We start from the raw sequence: 18,800 nt of genomic DNA, 5'->3' as shown, positions 1-18,800 counted from the left end.
ACATACTAAGGAAAGGAGTGGAAGAAGAAGAGACTGACAGCTGATGTAAAGCTAGTGTGATGCAGCAGAAGGGAAAGAGAGGATGACTAGTCCATCAAATTGGAAGGTTAGGAAAAGGCACAAGATTAAAGGATAATAAAGAAAATTGCTGAAATCTGGGAATGCGGAAAAATTGCAAAAAAAAAAAGGTCTGCTGAGGCAGTCAGACAATCTTTCCGGTTTTAAACAAACCCCCAGGTTGACTGAGAGAGAAAACAAAGGCGCGCTACAGTTTTACCTACAAATAAAGTGATTTCCATAATCTGGAATACACTTTTGGCTTGTTTACATCCTATCCTATAGTTGTCAGACAATTTCCATGTCTTTCCCAGTTTGACTACTTTTTAGCTATGTCACCGCATTCCCAGATTTCAGCAATTAACTTGGTGAATACAATGCTATGATAACCAAAATAAATGATGGCAAGAGATATGAAATAAGAGCCAAGTAGTGAAACACTGGGGTTTCATGTTTAGGTATAAACCTTGAGATGGATAAGTTTAGTGAACATAGTTTTGTAAGATTGGAGCTGGTTGAGGGGCCTAGGGGTTAAGACGCCAACCAGGAACTACAACATCAGACCAGGGACCTTTGTTGCATCTCTCTCCCCCTCTTTCTCACTTCTTGCCCCAAAACATCCTTAAAAATAAAGATTGGAGATGGTTGGGGATAAGCAGAGGTTTGGTGCAGGTAAGGGTAAGAACATCCTCCTTCTCGGTTGAGTCCGCAAGAGTGTGCCCTCTCTCTTTCTTTCAGTCTCATAGTGTCTCTCTCTCTCTCTCTCTCTCTCTCTCTCTCTCTCTCTCTCTCTCTCAATGTCTTCTTCTCTTTTTTTACAGGGTTTCTTGGTGACATGCAGCTGCTCACTTCATGCTCCACTTTCCTTTACATCAACCCAAATTCCAGTATCTGGTGCTTACATAACATGTAGCAAAAGATTTGGACTTCAGCAGCAGACCAATGCGATCTAGTAAGCTTTCAACATACTTCGTCCACCCTCCTCAATGTTCTCCTATCATGATGCACAAAGCTGCCTCAGCCACCCATGCATAAGCAACACTAGCCATGGGCATGCTCGCTCACACACATGCAAACACATAGACTGTAGGGCGACATGTAGACGCAGCATGCTGACATTTAACAAAAAACAGAGGCAATGTGTGTGTGTGTGTGTGTTATTATTTGTTTGTGGATGGGTGCAGATGTGAGAAAGAGTGTTTGGGCCTTGCTGAATGTGTGTGTGTCATGATAAGCTCAGGCCATCTCCAAACACAGTACAGGGGGACCTCAGAGTTCTTCCTCTGCAGAGTTGTATATTAGCTTGTGACACATTCCCTCTCACACTGTACCTGTTAGCAAAACACACCTCTAGTACAGTAACTATGATGGCTGAGTACCAAGCCTGCAAGGCTCACTTCTGCTGGCCCTGGTTCAAGTAGAGTGAGATACCCTGCTCTCTATTGGCCGAGCCAGCCTTTAGCATACAATACCAATGGGGATGTACGCCTACATATTTATTGTTTGCAATACTGGGGTTGATTAGGGTCTATGATCTATGATGGGATTTTTTTCCTTTATTACCCAGGGTGCATATATTTTGAGGCTGATTTATTCATGAAGTAAATAAACTGCATTCGTCATTGTTCTGAAAGGCAGTGTTTCACTGTCCTGACCTCTGACCACATCCAACCATCAGTGAAGGGTGCTCTGTTGCACCTGTAACCACACCCAACAGATATATCACAGCATAGTGGCACACCCTGGGGTACAATTGTACAATACTGCAGCAAGGTTATAAATTAAACCACAGTTAAGAGAATATAGTTTTAGAGATTTCCTGAAAGATGAATTGTAGGGTTGTGCCGATTGTGATGGCTGATGGACATCACGATGGAAAGCCACCATCAGGATGCCACGCCCCCCACCCTGTCAGACACACTAATCCTAGTCTCTTCTATAGTTAACATAAAAACTTTGCGCGATTGCTCTGTAAATTAAATTGAGAATAAAACTAATGCATATGCATGCTATTTTAAATATAATAATAATAATATTTACTCTATGCCAGAGACGTGTTAGTCTGTGAAAATACTGTGTCAGGCTACACAAATATCGATCTTGACATTCGTTAGCCTCTTGTCTTTTTTACGTCTTACACTGTACATTTAACTTAAAATATTTAATTTTGTACAAGAAAACAGCCATTATTAATGAATTATTATGTATTAGCCTATTGTAGTGTCTCAGGAAATCTTGCTCATTGTCACATAGCTCTTCTGTGGCTACTGCACTGAAGCGGCAGTTTAAGATAAGCCCAGAATTGACTTTTGTACACATGGGTGATTGTTTGATTGAGGTTGCTAACTTTTACTGTATCATTACCTAAACACACCTCAAGAGTTTCTTCTTCTACCGAATTACAGCAATGCATCTCAGTATATCACACTCTTAATATGTCTAACTCCAGAACCAAATCTCCATTAAGACCAAATGAGGAGATAAGCAGTGCCCGACTGTTATGCTGTCACACAAACACAGGGTGCTTTGCTGAGCTTTAAACAGTGAGCAATTTATGTAACCTTCCCTCCCACACTATACTGTGGGCTAAGGTCAGCTGCAGGAATAGCAAGGGACGAGAACTGTCTGAGGGACCAGATAATGGACTACTGGGATATTGATGAGTTAGATAAACAGAGAGAGTGTGAAAGAAAAAAGGGAGAGACAGAAATAGAGAGAGGTCAGAAATAAGAAAGGGGGACCAAGGGAGGAGTGAAGTGAAGAAACAAGTCCAACAAACAGGAAAGATACAATGAAATAAACTAGTGTCACATCTAGATTTTGGAGAAGGACCTTCAAACACCTGATACCTGAAACAGGAAGAAGGATGAGGCTCAGGGAATGTATAGGCACAATGTGTGTGTGTGTGTGTGTGTGTGTGTGTGTGTGTGTGAGAGAGAGAGAGAATTTATGTGTCTGTAAAAAGGTATGCACCAATCACTGCTATGAGAAGTCAAAGGACGTAAGTGGTGTGTGAGGTCAAGAAAACAACACTACATCTAAAAGGTGTGTGTGTGTGTGTGTGTGTGTGTGTGTGTGTGTGTGTGTGTGTGTGTGTGTGTGTGTGTGTGTGTGTTTAAATAGAATTTAGACAAGAGGCAGTTGTTGTTTTGGAAGGGCAGTGAGGTGTGTGTGTGTGTGTGTGTGTGTGTGTGTGTGTGTGTGTGTGTGTGTGTGTGTGTGTGTGTGTGTGTGTGTGTGTGTGTGTCTTTCTATCTGTGTATTTGTATGCTGGCAAAAATAGCCAGTGTTATCTCTGACTGGAACAGGTGTCCAACATCACAACACACCCACCAAACACAGCATGAAACTCACAATCCCACCGTGAAGGCAAACACCTCTTTGAAAAATGGAGGATTGGCGGCTATGTTGTTATCTCACAGAGAAAATATTCTCAGACTTTGGAAAGCTAACTTACTAGCCACAAAAGTTATTATACTGCGAAAATAGTGGGGCTACTTTTAAGGAATAGTTAGGCAACTTCATCCCCGAATCACACCGAGTCTTCCAAACTATAAGTTTGGAAGCACCTTAAGTGTACACAGGGGTAACTGAAGCTGTTATCTCTGCTCTCGTCAAAGCCTTCAGACTCTATTGACAAAAAATGTAATTTTACCTCACAGAAAACAGGATTTGCTGGTCTTTTGTTGCCTCGATCGGTTAGTTTATTTTGTTAGTTCCTAACATGTTAAAACACTAAAGGCACACAATAACACAAACAAACTAACAAACATGTACAGACATGTGAAAATGACAATGACAAAGTTCTGTGCTCCAATCAACCAGCGGAGACTGGTTGTTCATCAAAAATAGTAATAATAAAAAAGTAATGAATAGCTTCAAATACCCCGCCCCCATAAAAACAAAACTACAAATTGTCATTTTTATTTCTGTTTGTGTATGGATTAAACAAAACACACACAGAGCCGTGCTAGCTGTTTCCCATGTGCTTCCAGTCTTTATGATAGACTAACCTAATAACCTCCTAACTCCAACTCAGTTCTTAACTCACAGACATTGGAGAGTGGTATCAATCTTCTCATCTAACGCTCGGCAAGAACGCAAATAAGCTCATTTCAAAATGTGTTGAACTATTTCTTTGATTCTGATCACGTTTAAAATGTCTCTTACAAGTCCCCCACTAGGATTTATATTACCGGTATGTCACTGGAGTATAATAACAGACACTTAATAATGAAGTGATATAGAAATATATTACACATAAATATACTGAGTATAGTATAGTATAGTATATCTCTCTGCTCGCTTTACAACACATTCTTCTTTACTCTGTATGTATGTGCGTATGTATGTATGCATGTACGTGTGTACGTATGTATGGATGTGTATGTGTATATAGGTGTATATCTTTAATCTTTTTTTTTACTCTATGCTGCTTTTTGGAGAGGATTGCTCCAACAGAATTTTGTTGTATCGCATACAATGACAATAAAGATCTATCTGTCTACTTGACAGTGTCGGAACAGTTTTTCTCACACAGAACAGGCCTTATGTACGTGTGTGTGTGTGTGTGCGTGTATGTGTTTAAAACCTAATTTGTCTATGGGCAAACCCATCTCTGTGGGTTGTATTAGAAGCATTTTGCACTTTAATGGGCTGACATGTTAATCTGAAACTCTATTCTCTGTAGCTAATGAACATATCCATCCAAGTCTGTGTGTGTGTGTGTGTGTGTGTGTGTGTGTGTGTGTGTGTGTGTGTGTGTGTGTGTGTGTGCGTGTGCGTGTGCGTGTGCGATAAAATGGCAACGTCGTCCCATTTTTACAGTGCTGCTGAGGCAAAACATTTGAGCACTGATGCAAGGTGATGTGGGTTTATGTATTTTTAACAATGACGACATTGATGAGCATTATATTTTGAATTGCTCACATCGCTGTGTGTGTGTGTATGTGTGTGTGTGTGTGTGTGGAGGAGAGACATAGATCTGACAGTTCTGGGTCAGACCAGTCCCGTGGAGTCAGGGAACCTACAAAACACATAACAAAACAAAACACAAATACATACACACACATGTGCACACCGTGTAGGTGAAGATGACAAATGTTTGTTAGGCAATCGGAAAGGAAAGAGTGGTTGGATTTGGGCAAAAAAGGCTGCCTTGCTGTGCCAACACTCATACATCAGTCTACACCTTGGGAGCAGAAAGAACTCAACACACACACAGAGAAAGATATACTGTATCTCTCATAGCCGGCAACACACATTTAGACCCTGCTGACTGCAGGGCTACACAAGAAAGGCGGCAAGAGCAAACAGAAAGCTGTGATATTGTAGTCGAGGGCATAAACACACCAACTATGGTCATGTTGAGCACAGCCGCGAATCAGCCAAATTATCACTGACACAAATAGGATGGTAGGGTCAGCAGCATCGCCAACTGCTATAACATTGCTCTAATGTATTCATCACACCCAAACTCGAGATATCAGATAAAGTATGTTCTTTTTTCCACACTTCCCCCTCATCATGACAAGATGCACTCTGCAATTTTCAATGATGCATCTGGGCCAGACTATCCTTATTTTTATTCAGTTGAGCACAAAAACTGAGTAGAAATCAATTGCAACTAAGATTTTCTCATTTCTCAGTATTGCTTCACCCACTGGCCATTGCATAATTTTTCCGATCTGGCTGGTGTAGAAACGAATGACCACTGCTGTGTTTTGTGCATCCGTGTGTGTAGTGTTTTCAGAGAGAGACAGAGAGCAGGAGACAGCTTGTGCATGTATGCGCCAGTCATAATGTCTGCATAATGTCCCTGAGGTCTATGACTGTATAACTAATACTTGTATTATTGCTAGAATAAAACATTACGCTGAACCAAGGAGGATTAGAAAACAAGCATGACACCTCTACCCACTTTTCTCTCTCTCTCTCTCTCTCTCTCTCTCTCAAATATTCACACACAAACACACAGACATGTATGCATGTGTGGAAGCAAGCAGCCAAGGGCCAAGCACACTAGCAAGCGGCCATGTTTCTTTCACAAGAGGCTGCAGTGAGGCTGTCATCGTCAGCATGGTTCTCTTCCTCGCTCTCTCTCTCTCACACACACACACACACACCGAATTGTGACATCATGCCACGCACATTTACACCAGAGGGTCAGAGGGTAACACAGCTTTATGTGCTGAGGTTTCATTGTCGTCATGCTCTGTGGCTGCAGCAGCCCTTATTCAGCTCTCTTTCTCTTAGATACGCACACTTACACACACATAGGCTACAAACGTCAAAGATATCCCAGTTTACCATTAGCTCCTTTTACTCACATTACCACTGACAGGCAGGTTACTGCTTACAATCCAGATAATGATAGGTGGCAGGGGCGATTCTAGGATCCGACCTTTAGGGGGGCTCTGCCCCCAAGGAGAATGTGTTAGGATATAGTGCATGCAAAAGTGTTAAAATCAGTAATTTGATTAGCTGATAATCTCTGACCTTTCTGTTAACCCTTTTCTGGACTGGGTTACGGGTGCATTGGCGACAGCGACACAGGATATCAAACATTTCAAGCCCTTTACACCTGTAATTGTTTGTCCTCTGTCACCAACAGACAAGTTTGCAACTCAAACCTTAAGCACCAAAAATAATTAAAAAATTTTTTTTTATTATTATTATAATTTTAAGGGGGCTGAGATGAGGCTTGAGCCTAAAATCGCCCATGATAGGGGGGCCCTGCCCTCCTCTCTGACCAGCAAGGTTCTCAACAACTGGCCCAGACCTCTACAGTCAGACAACATTCTTCTAGTGAGTAAAAAGCCTCCATCTACCTCCTTTCCCCCTCTCAACCTACTACATTACCTTTCTACCTGCAAGGCATTTAGATTCCCCTTTTTTGGCACACTGCCACTTATTAGCTTTTGAAGTGGTATGTGCCTGTATATCCCCATCATCTTCCCAGTTAATCTCATGGTGACATCCCGGGACATGTGTCCCGGAAGTGTTAGAGGCGGGGTTCCCTAGCAGAAGTGTATAGAGAAACCCAAGCTTACTAGTGAAATACTGCTCTGGTCTCCTCCTTGTAAATTAAACAGTACAATTCAACTTCTTCAGGTCTAGCTCTAGCAGTGGTACTTGCTTGTTGCCATGTTTCAACCCACCGGCACTATTGTCAAGGTACTGTTATTGACTTTGCTCCAAATCAGTCACCATCAGCAAAATAAGGTGTTAGCCTCCCAGTTTCTGTGCAATCTATATCTGTTTTTTGCATCCACCTCGATGCCCTTTTAATGCCATTTGGTGCATATTCCAAATCAAATTTTCAATCACATTTGATTGGGCAGTTGCCCACTCTGTCTGGCTGGTAATCCAGCCTCCTGTCCAATTCAATACCATATTGTACCTTAACGGTTGCTGCTCCCTTGGTCAATTTTTTCCCCGTCTTAACCCACACCACAGCCTCCCCCCAGAGGCCGACTGCTCCTCACCTGAGGTAGCGCGGCGTTGATCTGCCGCTGGAGCACGTCCCTCTCGTGCAGCGCCCCCTGCAGCTTAGTCTGAGACTGAATGAGGGTCTCCTGAGTCTCCCTGAGGGACTCCAGCAGCTTGTCCCTCTCGTCCAGCATGTTGACCATCAGCTGCTCGAAGTTGGCCTCCTGGTCCGAGCCGTTCGGGACGCCGCCGGTGCCTCTGGGAGGACCAGCCGAGTCTCCCTCGTTGATGGTCGGCATCACTTCGCACATCATCTTCCCCGCTCTGTGGTCTGGGCAACGCTATAGGACAGTGTCGCTGTCGGGATTAAGAAGGGGACATATGTGGATTACAAGCCTGATAAACAGACTTACAATAATGATAAGAGGGCCTAATGACGCCCCGTAGCAACGGACAGCCAATGCAATCGTATTGATAGGCTGCGTCTTACTCCCATTGCATTAGGCTACATTTCTTGTGCACCATGCAAGCGTGGATCCTTAAGCTTTATATTGCCTTACCTAATCAGAGTGATTGAAATGATAAGATGATGGTGGACCTTTCATCCATATCAACCGGCGTTTTTTCACCCCGTGAGCAGATCCGCCCTGCCCGGCGCGCCATGCAACTCACATGTAGAAATCCCGGCGTGATATGATTGACAGCTCAGAGATAGACGGGTACGTGTGGAGGGGTGGTGCCCGCGAGCACGGCGGAGATCATAGCACATTGGCAGGAAAAACAAACAAAAAATATAGGAAAATATCCAAAAGGAAATGTTTAATCTGCGTCCTTAGTCTTGGGGACACTGAGAGCGAGTTTTATCTGCATCCGCCTTCCATCTCTTCACACCGCCACCGAACCGACGCTCACTCCTCCCACACACAGAGTCACTCACGCACGCACACACTCATACTCTCTCTCTCTCTCTCTCTCACACACACACACACACACACACACACACACACACACACACACAGGGGAATGCAGTTGTCACCAGGCTACAGCTCTGGAAATAAGGGACCAACTCCCAACGTTCAGCCTATAAACGTTCTGCACCACATGCGGCTGGAATTAGCTGGACGGTCACTCATGTCATAGGATAATCTCTAAACTCTGCGCTAGTATCATGCTTCTACAGTAAGCACATACTTGACCCTTAACTGGTAAAATGTAATTAACTTGACACATCAGCACCACTAAGCGCGTTCATGACCTGACAGCTGATCGTGATGCGCGTTCTAGCGGCACCAGTTTAACCAATAGCATGGTTGTGCGCTAAGAGTGCATGAGCAGAGCACCCTGCAGGATCTGAAATGAAGTTTAATATTATACATAATATTGTACATTGCTCTGAGTGAATAACACCAAGGCCCTGAAGTATATCAACCACTGTGCCCGTGATCAAGAGCTAGTTTTGTTGTTGCATGGATTGCAGTGTTTAGGACTTTCTTTGCTCTAAACATCAAATAATGTGCTACAGTAACGTCTTCTCACAATAATTGGTTGACAGACATGTTGCTCTCTTTTGACTCCAGTAAACTGTTTTCACATTAATAGCCTACCTTACTATAAACATGCATATCCTTTCCTATATCTTCCTTCAAGATTATTTGTGTTTCAGCAAATATGTGTGGGTGAAAGGAGCCAAGCCATGTCTAGAACCACTTAGCATGGTAGAAAAGGGACCATTTTACTCCAAAAAATAAAAAAATAAAAAAGATGGAGGAGTCCAAGAGCTTTTAATTGATGTTCATTAGTGAGACATTGTGGTTTTGACAAAACAGTTAAAAGAATTATCTATCCAAAGGTGCCCTTGGCACATAGAAAACAAATATTTGAATCAGACACAAGTGACAGTGTTTATTTGCCAGTTCAAAATAAGTAAGTTTGAAAGTGTGAACAAACCCTATATATATATATATATATATATATATATATATATATACACATTAACATTACATACAACATACATTAAGAACTTTCTGAAGAATATTTGATTTCCATTGTAGAAAGAATGACACAAGTGTGTTCAGCTGTTATATCTGCCAAAGGGGGCTACTTTGATGAGTCAAAAATGTAGAATACATTTTGGTTTATAAATTGATTCCATGATTTATTTTTTAACTTAAATTGTTCATTTGTTCTATTCTTTCATTTCAGAGTACAATAAGACATTGACCTGCATGAATTTCAATAAAAACCTGGAAAAATTGGGGTGTTCTTTATTATATATATATATATATATATATATATATATATATATATATATATATATATATTAAAGATAGGCCTGATTTTGTCTTAATGCCCCATAGTGCCAATGTAAACCTCATATTTCCTCTTAGCTCACAGCTCATGGTTTGAAATTTAACTGTAAGCAGTGTTAGCTTTAAAAAAAATCAACAGTGATATTGTGACTGAATGGCAATCTCAGTTCAGTGTCAAGGGAAAATGATGAGCACACTTAAGTTATGACTGACCACACTATGATCAGATGATGAGATGTGAATTTAAATAGCCTACTGTACTCACTATAAGTTCCGCAAGGGTTTGGCTGCTGTAAAGTGTAAAGTGAATGTCAAGATTAAGGTTGTAAGAGTTTGATAAAAGAATGATTTCATCAAGTAAAGTAGTATAAATTGTCATGGAAACATAAGGGAAATGATTAAGGAAAATTAAATGAAACCAGAGCTTGTTGGATAAAATGTTTATATTCTGTAGTCTATTTTCACCATCGGATTATTATTTCTTCATTATGTAATAGATCTTAACCCATACAAATATTACACATAATTCTTCAATTATTTCTTTATTTTCTCCTATGTGCCGATACAGATGATTATTTAAAACAGACTTTTTCTATCAATGTAGGCTATATTAACTTTGTGATTTTTATACAAGTAAATACAAATACATCCATGTATACATTCACACACACAAAAATATCACAACTTTGAGTTTAAAAGTCTTTACTCAATTATATTTCACTTCTAGATTTAGATTAAAGGATGCAGAAGCTACAAAGAATATTAATCAGTTGGTAGAAACAGTGATGGCTGTTTGTCGCCACCTAGTGGCTGAATCTGACTTTCACTTGATGTTTTCAGTGGTGTAAAAGAAGCAATACCATGGTGTAGAAATGTATATATATATATATATATATATATATATATATATATATATATATATATAGAATACCCCAATTTTTCCAGGTTTTTATTGAAATTCATGCAAGTCAATGTCTTATTGTACTCTGAAATGAAAGAATAGAACAAATGAACAATTTAAGTTAAAAAATAAATCATGGAATCAATTTATAAACCAAAATGTATTCTACATTTTTGACTCATCAAAATAGCCCCCTTTGGCAGATATAACAGCTGAACACACTCGTGGCATTCTTTCTACAATGGAAATCAAATATTCTTCAGAAAGTTCTTCCCAACTCTGTTGCAGAAGTTCCCATAAATGTGTGGCACTTGTAGGTTGCTTTGCTTTCACTTTTCTGTCCAGTTCATCCCAAACCAGCTCAATGGGGTTTAAGTCTGGTGACTGTTCTGGCCACTCCATGTTTTTAAGCTTATCATCTTGTTCTTTTTTCCTAAGGTAGTTCTGGCATAGCTTGGACTTATGTTTTGGGTCATTATCTTGATGTAGGATGAACCCCTGAGCAACTAGGCGCATACCAGAGGGTACTGCATGGCGCTGCAAAATGCTGTGGTAGCCGTTTTGGTTCAGGGTGCCTTTCACTCTGTAAAAATCACTGACCCTGGATCCAGCAAAACAGCCCCAGACCATCACGCTTCCTCCTCCATGTTTGACAGTTGATGTCACACACTGAGGAGGCTTGATAGAAGCTCTGGCCACAAATGAGAAGAACCTGATTTATTTTGAATCGTCTCTGATCCATCTCTAAAGTTGGAGAAGACAAGACAATGACTGTGCTGACTACTTAATTGCCAGGGAGGACTTTCTCATGACTAGAGGTCAAAGCATCACCTCTGCTTTTTGGGCTTCTTTGAACTGCAGCAGATATTTCTCAGAAAACTAATTTTGCTTTAGTTTCACAAGAATTTGCTTTTGGGGATGTGGCTCTCTGCAGTTGAGTTCTCAAGGCCTTGACCAAAATGTTGTCAACAGCCATTCTGGGATGCGGTGGCCTGCAGCACTTTCACAAAATACTTAGATAGGTCACTGAACACAGCACTGTGGATGTTTTTAGCATTGCGACTCTTGGGTCTGACAATCTAAGGGATTTCTGCCAGTCTTCCTTTTCTGATGGTGATTATCTAAGTCTAACTGGATCAATGTCTGTGCATAAGAAACCTTATGAGAGGCAAAGTGACTAAATGATCTGCACTTTCAGTCACTTTCTGACATTGCTGTTGAGTGAGAAGTGGATGAGAAGATCAAACAAGTGACACAGGAACCATCTGCGGGAATACCCAGAGACACTGATTTCTGTATGAACTAGACTCTCACAGCATTTTAAAATATATTATATATAAAAAATAATTTCAAAAAATATTTTCCCCACTGGGAATCAATTAATCCCTTTCACCTAGTATCTTATCTTATCTTAGGCTAGGTATTTATGAAGCATTCTGGAAAGAAGCCTAGTCGCTTCAGTGCGTGTTACTGTTCCTCAACAACAAAAAAATCAAACACTATATTCCTCAATTAAGGAAACTCTTAACTGGTATATTAATACAAGTCATAATTGGCTGATAAAATAATGGGACAGACTCACTTTCTACACTCTTGGTCACGATAAATCATTGCAATGTTCCCAATGACCAGTAGATGGCAGTAAAGCAGCAGAGGGGGGGGAAAAAAACGTCAACGATACTCTCGCGTTACTTGCAACGTCACGTCATTCCATGATGGCTGAAGATCCTGGCGGAACACTTTTCAATTTATCTCATATCTTTCTTTTTTTCTCTCTACCTCAGCTTGCCATAGAGACATGGCAGGACCCACAAGCCAGTTAAGCGTCCGCAGATCATTGGTGTCGACATGCCCAAGAAAGGGAACCGAAAACGGCTGAAATTTAGGGCCGGGGACGTTTGTTCGGAATCAGGTAGGTTATTTTACATTAGCCAGCAAGCTAGCCCGCCCACTGTTAGCACTTCAAAGACAGATGGAATTTAAGTGGTTTCCCCTCTTCAGTTTAGCTACAACGTTACAATTTAATCATGTGACTCCAATATTATACTGCATCATAGTTGAACTGATGACTTGCTACGGTTACCTTTAGTGTTAGGCAGGTAGCTAAATCTAACGTTAATGCTTAAGTCATTTACAGGTATGTAACGTTTCTGTCAGTAAATTAGTGGTCACAGCTGGTTCTGCTGATATATTTTTAAGAATTGGGACTTCTAAACAGTAATTATTACAACATATGTTTTTCCTGTTTTTCCTAGTGACCGTTGCTGATTATGCTGATGCCGACCCAGCCGTTGTGAAGTCAGGGAGGGTGAAAAAGGCTGTTGCAAATGCAGTTGAAAAAGAAGGTAACTCGTGATAATAGGCTCGTTCGAGATGAGCCAGGCCTGCGCAGAATCGATCGCCGCCGTTTAGATTTGTGTCCGACTTGATCCCGACGTGCTCTGACGTCATGCGCACGTGGGCAACGATAACCTACTTACGAGATCAAGGCGGCCGCTGGTTTGAGAGGCAGGCAGCGCAGTTGCTTTTTACCGACAGCAAGACCCAGGCGGACCCAGGGGCATGCTGGGAAACTCCTGCCTCTCAGCTGATCTAACAGCTGATTGGCTCAGAATCGACTCAACATGATGACGTTTTATATAAGCTTTTTATTGATTTTGAATTGGAGGGATTTTAACTGCGATTTGTCTGATTTAAAGGCTTATTCTGTACAAACCACATGTTGTGTGGCTGATAGTTACGTTTATAAGTCAGAGAGACTAAATCTGTGTGTTTCAGTGAAATTACTCTGCGGCCTGGAAGCATCCCAGGGTGTGGTAGAGGAGGTCCTCTCGTCTTCAGTGAGTGTCACAGCCGACGCTTTGGACAGCAGTGATGACCTAGACCCCGAAGAAGATGGAGAACATGAAACTAAAGCGTCCCGCAAGAAGAAAAACAAGAGGAGAAAGGGTATAATTTGTAGTTTGTTTAAAGTATGCACATAGAGGAATGAGTCGAAAATGGAGGCCTCAACATTTTGTGCAACCTTGACTGTGATGTTTGCATGTTGTCTTCCCAGAAAGCAGTGAGAGCGGGGATGGGGGGGAGTATCCAGTGGATATTTGGTTAATGCTTGCCTCCTACATTCGGCCCGAGGATGTGTGCAGATTTGCTCTAATCTGTAGGAATGCCTGGACAGTCACATGCACTGCAGCTTTTTGGACCAGGCTTTACAAAAGGTAAGTGGTGTTATTGATCAACTACGTGCAGTTAAGGGTGAACAGTATTTTTGCACACGTTATTATGAAGTTAACCAGAAAAAAGGCTCTCCGTTCCTCATGGCCCAATTTAAAAAAATTAAATTTAAGGCAATACTGTTGGGATTTTGGTTGATTGGTGTATTCCTTTTAAGACTTCACCTGGCTGACACCAGACCCTTCTCAGTTATAACTGAGAATGGGTCTGGGAAAGGTTCATTGACAGTTCATTTCCAAAGGGGCGTCACCGACGGACGCCGCTCAAATGCCTCCGGGCGCATTAGATAGTCCTTCAACCAATCAGACCAACGATCTGGGTGATGCTGCGCTTCGGTAGACGTCATGTTGAATGTAAAGAAAAAGCTGGTCACCGTCACTGCGCTATCGTCGTCGCGTAAAGCGGTTGTGATTGGTGCCTCGATTTTGGGGACATTGGAAATGGGTTTGAATAGGCCCCCGCCGTACGGGTTGAGCAGAGGCTGCACAGTTTGACCAGCAGGCAGCGGCGCCAGGCTGCCGGATGGTGTTGCTAACAACTTGCAATGTATAACTATTATCAGACCGGCCCACCGTGAAAAGTCCCGACACTGTGTGTGTGTGTGTGTGTGTGTGTGTGTGTGTGTGTGTGTGTGTTACATTAGGCTGCAGGTATGAAACTTTGTTTGAAATATGTTTTCATTTAAAGTATCTGTGCATCTTTGCCTAATACTGAAAGTATTTTCAGTACAGTGTCTGTTCCTTAACTAAACAGACACCAGTTTTTCCTGTTCTTTGCATCTTGGGTGGCATTTATGAACCAAGGACTTAAACTTACTGAGTCTAGTGCCTTTTAGAATGGTTTGCACTAAAGAGAATACACCCAATAAGTCTCTGCAACTAGTGTACTTGAATTTATCTGCAACATTATGTTGTATAATTACAGTTTTGAACAATAAATGTTCTCAAAACTACATAATGTTTCTTTCTCTTTAAAAAAAAAAAAAATACGTTTAGCGGTTTGGTTTTCCTTAGGGTCTATGTAATCTGGTCTGAAATGGTTCTATTATAATTTATATATCGCGATATATATATCGTTATCACAAGAGGCTGCAATGTATATTGCAATATGGATTTTAGGCCATATCGCCCATCCCTAGGTTTGAATGGGCTCTTTGCCAGACTGACGTGCAGAGCAAATCTCAAATTTGCCGGAAGTTTGTCAGGGTTTACCCAGGCTATCTAAGACTAGTTTGCTGATTCACTCAAGAGCCAGAGGTAGTGCACGTGCTGCTTGGAATAAAACCTGTGTCTCTGCGTTCCATGATTTCACTTTATTCATTTTTTAAACATGTACAAAATAAATAAAAAATAATTACAATGGAAACTACCATACATGTAACGTTCATTATTTATTGTTAAATTGAGGACCATATCCATTGTTTGCAGTGTTTATGACAGGATAAAAAGTCTTAAATGTGGTCCAATAAATTAGCAAAGTAATTGAATAATCTTTTGATTAATTAACATGTTTCCTCACCCTCCCACTTCCATCTCTCACAGGCACTACAAGATTGATGCTGACCTGCCATTCCGTCTCCAGCCTGACTGTATTGACATGATGTGCGCTTTACGGGCCCGTGTGATTCGCTCCCTTTTCCATTTGTATGAGCCGTTCAGCTTGCGTGTCTCGAAAATTCCTGCCTTGCCAGAGTCCACGCCCTCAACCTTGGTCAACTCCAAGGTAAATAATCTGATGTGTAGTTGGTCACCTAACTATACGGATCTAAAGCTAAAGTTTTGTTTTTATTTTGTTTATGTATTGCAAGTGATTGGCTTCTAATTAAGAGCGCCACCTTTTTCATGCAAGTGCACTTATGGCTAAATGGGAAAACGCAGTGCTAACTGACCCTGCTGATAACCAATTTTGTGATATCCAGGCTATGTATAAGTATCATAGACTGTATGTAAAGATGGACATGTCCTCTCCATGTTTTTCTCCCATCCCAGAATGCTTTGTGGACTCGCCAGACCCTCCTTCTTCGCGCTGTGGAGGAAGGTCTGGCAATGTAAGACTAGCGCAGTAGTGATTGGGCAGTGGAACTGCGATATTAAAGTCCCGCCCATACACCCGCCTGACCAATCACAAGTTAATCACAGCTATCAATTATGACGTTTCACCCCATTTTTAAAGCATCAAATAACTAATTAAAACCAAAGTTATCAGATAAATAAACACTTGAATAAACATCATTGTGATCAAAAGTACCTAAAATGAGAGAAACCGCATTGGGGGGAAATTTATGACGTGTCCTTTTGACTTTTTTTAGTTTGGCCCATGTCCCATTGGCTAACATGGACGGGGTGGGATTTATGACCTATACTGCAGCCAGCCACCAGGGAGCGATCAAGATATACAGTCTATGCATCAACCTCTGATATGTATTAATTTAGTCTCATTTTTGCAAAAACCAGAAGAAATGCATGCTTGTCTGTAAAAATTAAACTAGCCTTTGCAAAAGATTGATGATTGAGGCATTTAATGTTTCCTGTTGCAGTGTTTACTGTTCTGGGTCAGAAAGGTGTCGGGGACTCGACCTGAGGCATTGTGGGAGTTCAATTTCAAGTTTTTAAAGCAGGTAAAAAGGGTTGTTTAAAATCATACTACACTTCTTTCCCTAATATGATTTTTACGTAGTCAGTAATAGCCGGTCGTTGTTGCTGCTGATGTCATGTTGTTTTCTTTTGTGGTCATCTCCATCCCAGCAGGGACACAGTAAGAATGGTTGTGCCAAGTCCTTGTGCATGCCCAGACAATACAAAGAAGTCCACACAAACCCAGACACTGACTGCTACATGCTTCAGGTCACCACCCTCAACTTCATCTTCACCCCTGTGGTCATGGGCATGACGCTGACCCTGGTTAGTAACTCTTGGGTTTTAGTGGATATTGGCTTCTACTTCATACGGAGCACTGACTGCTCTTTTAACTATTTGCATGTGTTACCCTGTAGCTGACCTATGTTGGTAGTGATGGGTCATGAAAAAGGACGTTTTTATTGACACCTAAGGAGCAGGATGTAGTCTATAAAGTTTGTAGGTGTCTATCACAGCCTCATAAAAGCTCACAATGAATGAAGAGAGAGACACACGGTCTCAGGTGAATCATGTCAAAAATATCCAGAATCTCCCCACCTACTGCCAACATGCTTGTCGTGATATGCTTGCAATTATATTTGTATTATTTTTGCCAGTAGTATGCTTTAGCTTATATTATCTTCTGCACCAAGGATTAAAATACCATTTTTGATCATTAACTGGTGCACAAAGTAGCTTTATTTCCTCTCCTAATCTGAACTGGTCTGTCTTTGTCTTTTCTCATAGTTCACAATCAACGTTAGTACTGACATGCGCCACCACCGCGTTCGTCTGGTCTTCCAGGACTCGCCGCTTCAGCGGTGGAAGAAGAGGGGCGATCAGGGTGGGACCCAGGTGGTGTTGGACCCTGTACACAGTGTAAAGCTCATGGACTGGTGGCACCCACAGTATCCATCCTCACCCTACACATAGGAGTCCTGCCCCATCAGCAGAACGTCACACCAAGAACTCTGCTGTTATCCCATACACTCACCAGAAATATGATATTGGATGACTCTGCAGAACCCTGTGTTGTGTTCATTCACATTTCGATTGTCATTGTTAGATTCTTAAGAAAGCCAACATTGACTGGCCTGAGATGGGATGCAAGCCCACCTTCCAGTGTCAGTATCAAATGTGTTGCATGCCCATCCACCACCGCAACCTCCACACCCTACTTAGAATGTTATTTGAACATCAAAGCTCTTCATGGATGTAAATCATGTAGTGCAGAATTGTCCAGTATGAACCTTTATTCATTATTCCAGAGACACTGGGCTTGTTATCTATCTGCCATGTCCACATAGGGACATTGGCAGTTCCTCTACTCCTCAACTTCAGCAGTGTCTTAGGCCTAGTCCATATGTACACAGGTATTTTTGTCAAACCGGGTTTTTCCCTCCTTTGTTCTAAAACCAAATCCTGTCGACACAAGCATTGTTTAAAAAAAAACAAAAAAAACCGCAAAAACACAGTTGAAGCGCTGTAAACAGCATGCCAAACCAACAGGTGGCGATGATATATCCCAAACCCTAAAGCCATGTTGGCAAATCAGAGGCCTGGAAAAAAAAGAAAAGCTATTTAGATTGGTTTTCAGTGACCGTCAGAGCAGTTTGCGCGTGGACTAAAGGCCAAAATGCATTTAAAAAAAGCAACATTTAAAATATATATTATATATATATATATATATATATATATATATATATATATATATATATATATATATATATATATATATATAATAAAATACCCATGTACGTGTGGACTAGGCCTTAGTCTTTCTGAAAACATGGGGAAGTGGGGCTGGGTAAAATGGAAAAGAAACCAGAAGATCATCTGAAATCAGTGATTGTTTTGATACCTGTTTATATGTGGAAAAACAACAGCTTGTTTATTAGTTTCCCACTTTGAACAGCTGGGAGAAATCAAACTTCAAATAGTTTTCCATTGTTATCTCAGACAGGTGCATAATGTTTTACAATATAGAAAATACTGTGATATGATCACAATGATAGTTAATAGATGATAAATATTGACTTATTGCTCGGCCCTACAGACATACCAGTTGCATAAAAAGATTCACAAGTCTGCCATTATTTTTACATTAGACAACATGTTTAACATGAATGTTGAACCTACGTGTGTAACACAATTTCTAGGAGTTTTTCTCATGGATTACCAGGTGGAACATTTGTACTTTCCTCCCTTGGTTTGTTTTTATGCTTACTTGAAAAGTTGCTTAAATATCTTGAA

General features: G+C 41.1%; 2 protein-coding genes across 3 annotated transcripts in view; one reads left to right on the top strand and one right to left on the bottom strand.

Moving 5' to 3' along the window:
- The window catches only part of ppfia4 (PTPRF interacting protein alpha 4), a 62,803-nt gene extending 54,482 nt beyond the window's left edge, over positions 1-8,321 (bottom strand). Inside the window, exons 1-2 of the mRNA XM_028575634.1 lie at positions 8,049-8,321; positions 7,545-7,845 (exon numbers count right to left, since the gene is read on the bottom strand). Coding sequence (XP_028431435.1) covers positions 7,545-7,802 — 258 coding nt within the window. The 5' untranslated portion in view covers positions 7,803-7,845; positions 8,049-8,321. The remainder of the gene's footprint in view (positions 1-7,544; positions 7,846-8,048) is intronic.
- Positions 8,322-12,407: 4,086 nt separating this feature from the next.
- Positions 12,408-17,999, top strand: tmem183a (transmembrane protein 183A). 2 transcript variants are annotated; one of them, XM_028575851.1, is made up of 8 exons: positions 12,408-12,610; positions 12,954-13,043; positions 13,477-13,647; positions 13,757-13,916; positions 15,474-15,654; positions 16,469-16,549; positions 16,680-16,832; positions 17,295-17,999. In XM_028575851.1, exons 1-8 carry the CDS (start codon positions 12,547-12,549, stop codon positions 17,478-17,480), a joined length of 1,086 nt encoding a protein of 361 aa, XP_028431652.1. In that variant the 5' UTR covers positions 12,408-12,546; the 3' UTR covers positions 17,481-17,999. The 2 variants fall into 2 exon arrangements, with proteins under 2 accessions (XP_028431652.1, XP_028431651.1); XM_028575850.1 differs by having other exon boundaries at positions 16,677-16,832.
- Positions 18,000-18,800: the final 801 nt, after the last annotated feature.

This window comes from Perca flavescens, chromosome 4 (assembly GCF_004354835.1).
Source record: "Perca flavescens isolate YP-PL-M2 chromosome 4, PFLA_1.0, whole genome shotgun sequence".
In the NCBI taxonomy this organism is placed as follows: domain Eukaryota; kingdom Metazoa; phylum Chordata; class Actinopteri; order Perciformes; family Percidae; genus Perca; species Perca flavescens.
Note: the sequence above shows the minus strand (reverse complement) of the source record. Positions and strands in the feature narration are given on the sequence as shown.

Coding starts and splice junctions, on each gene's coding strand:
- tmem183a (XM_028575850.1), top strand. CDS start 12,547: ATGCCCAAGAAAGGGAACCGAAAACGGCTGAAATTTAGGGCCGGGGAC. Junction 13,648..13,756: donor GAAAAACAAGAGGAGAAAGG/GTATAATTTGTA, acceptor TTGTCTTCCCAG/AAAGCAGTGAGAGCGGGGAT. Junction 13,917..15,473: donor TGGACCAGGCTTTACAAAAG/GTAAGTGGTGTT, acceptor CATCTCTCACAG/GCACTACAAGATTGATGCTG.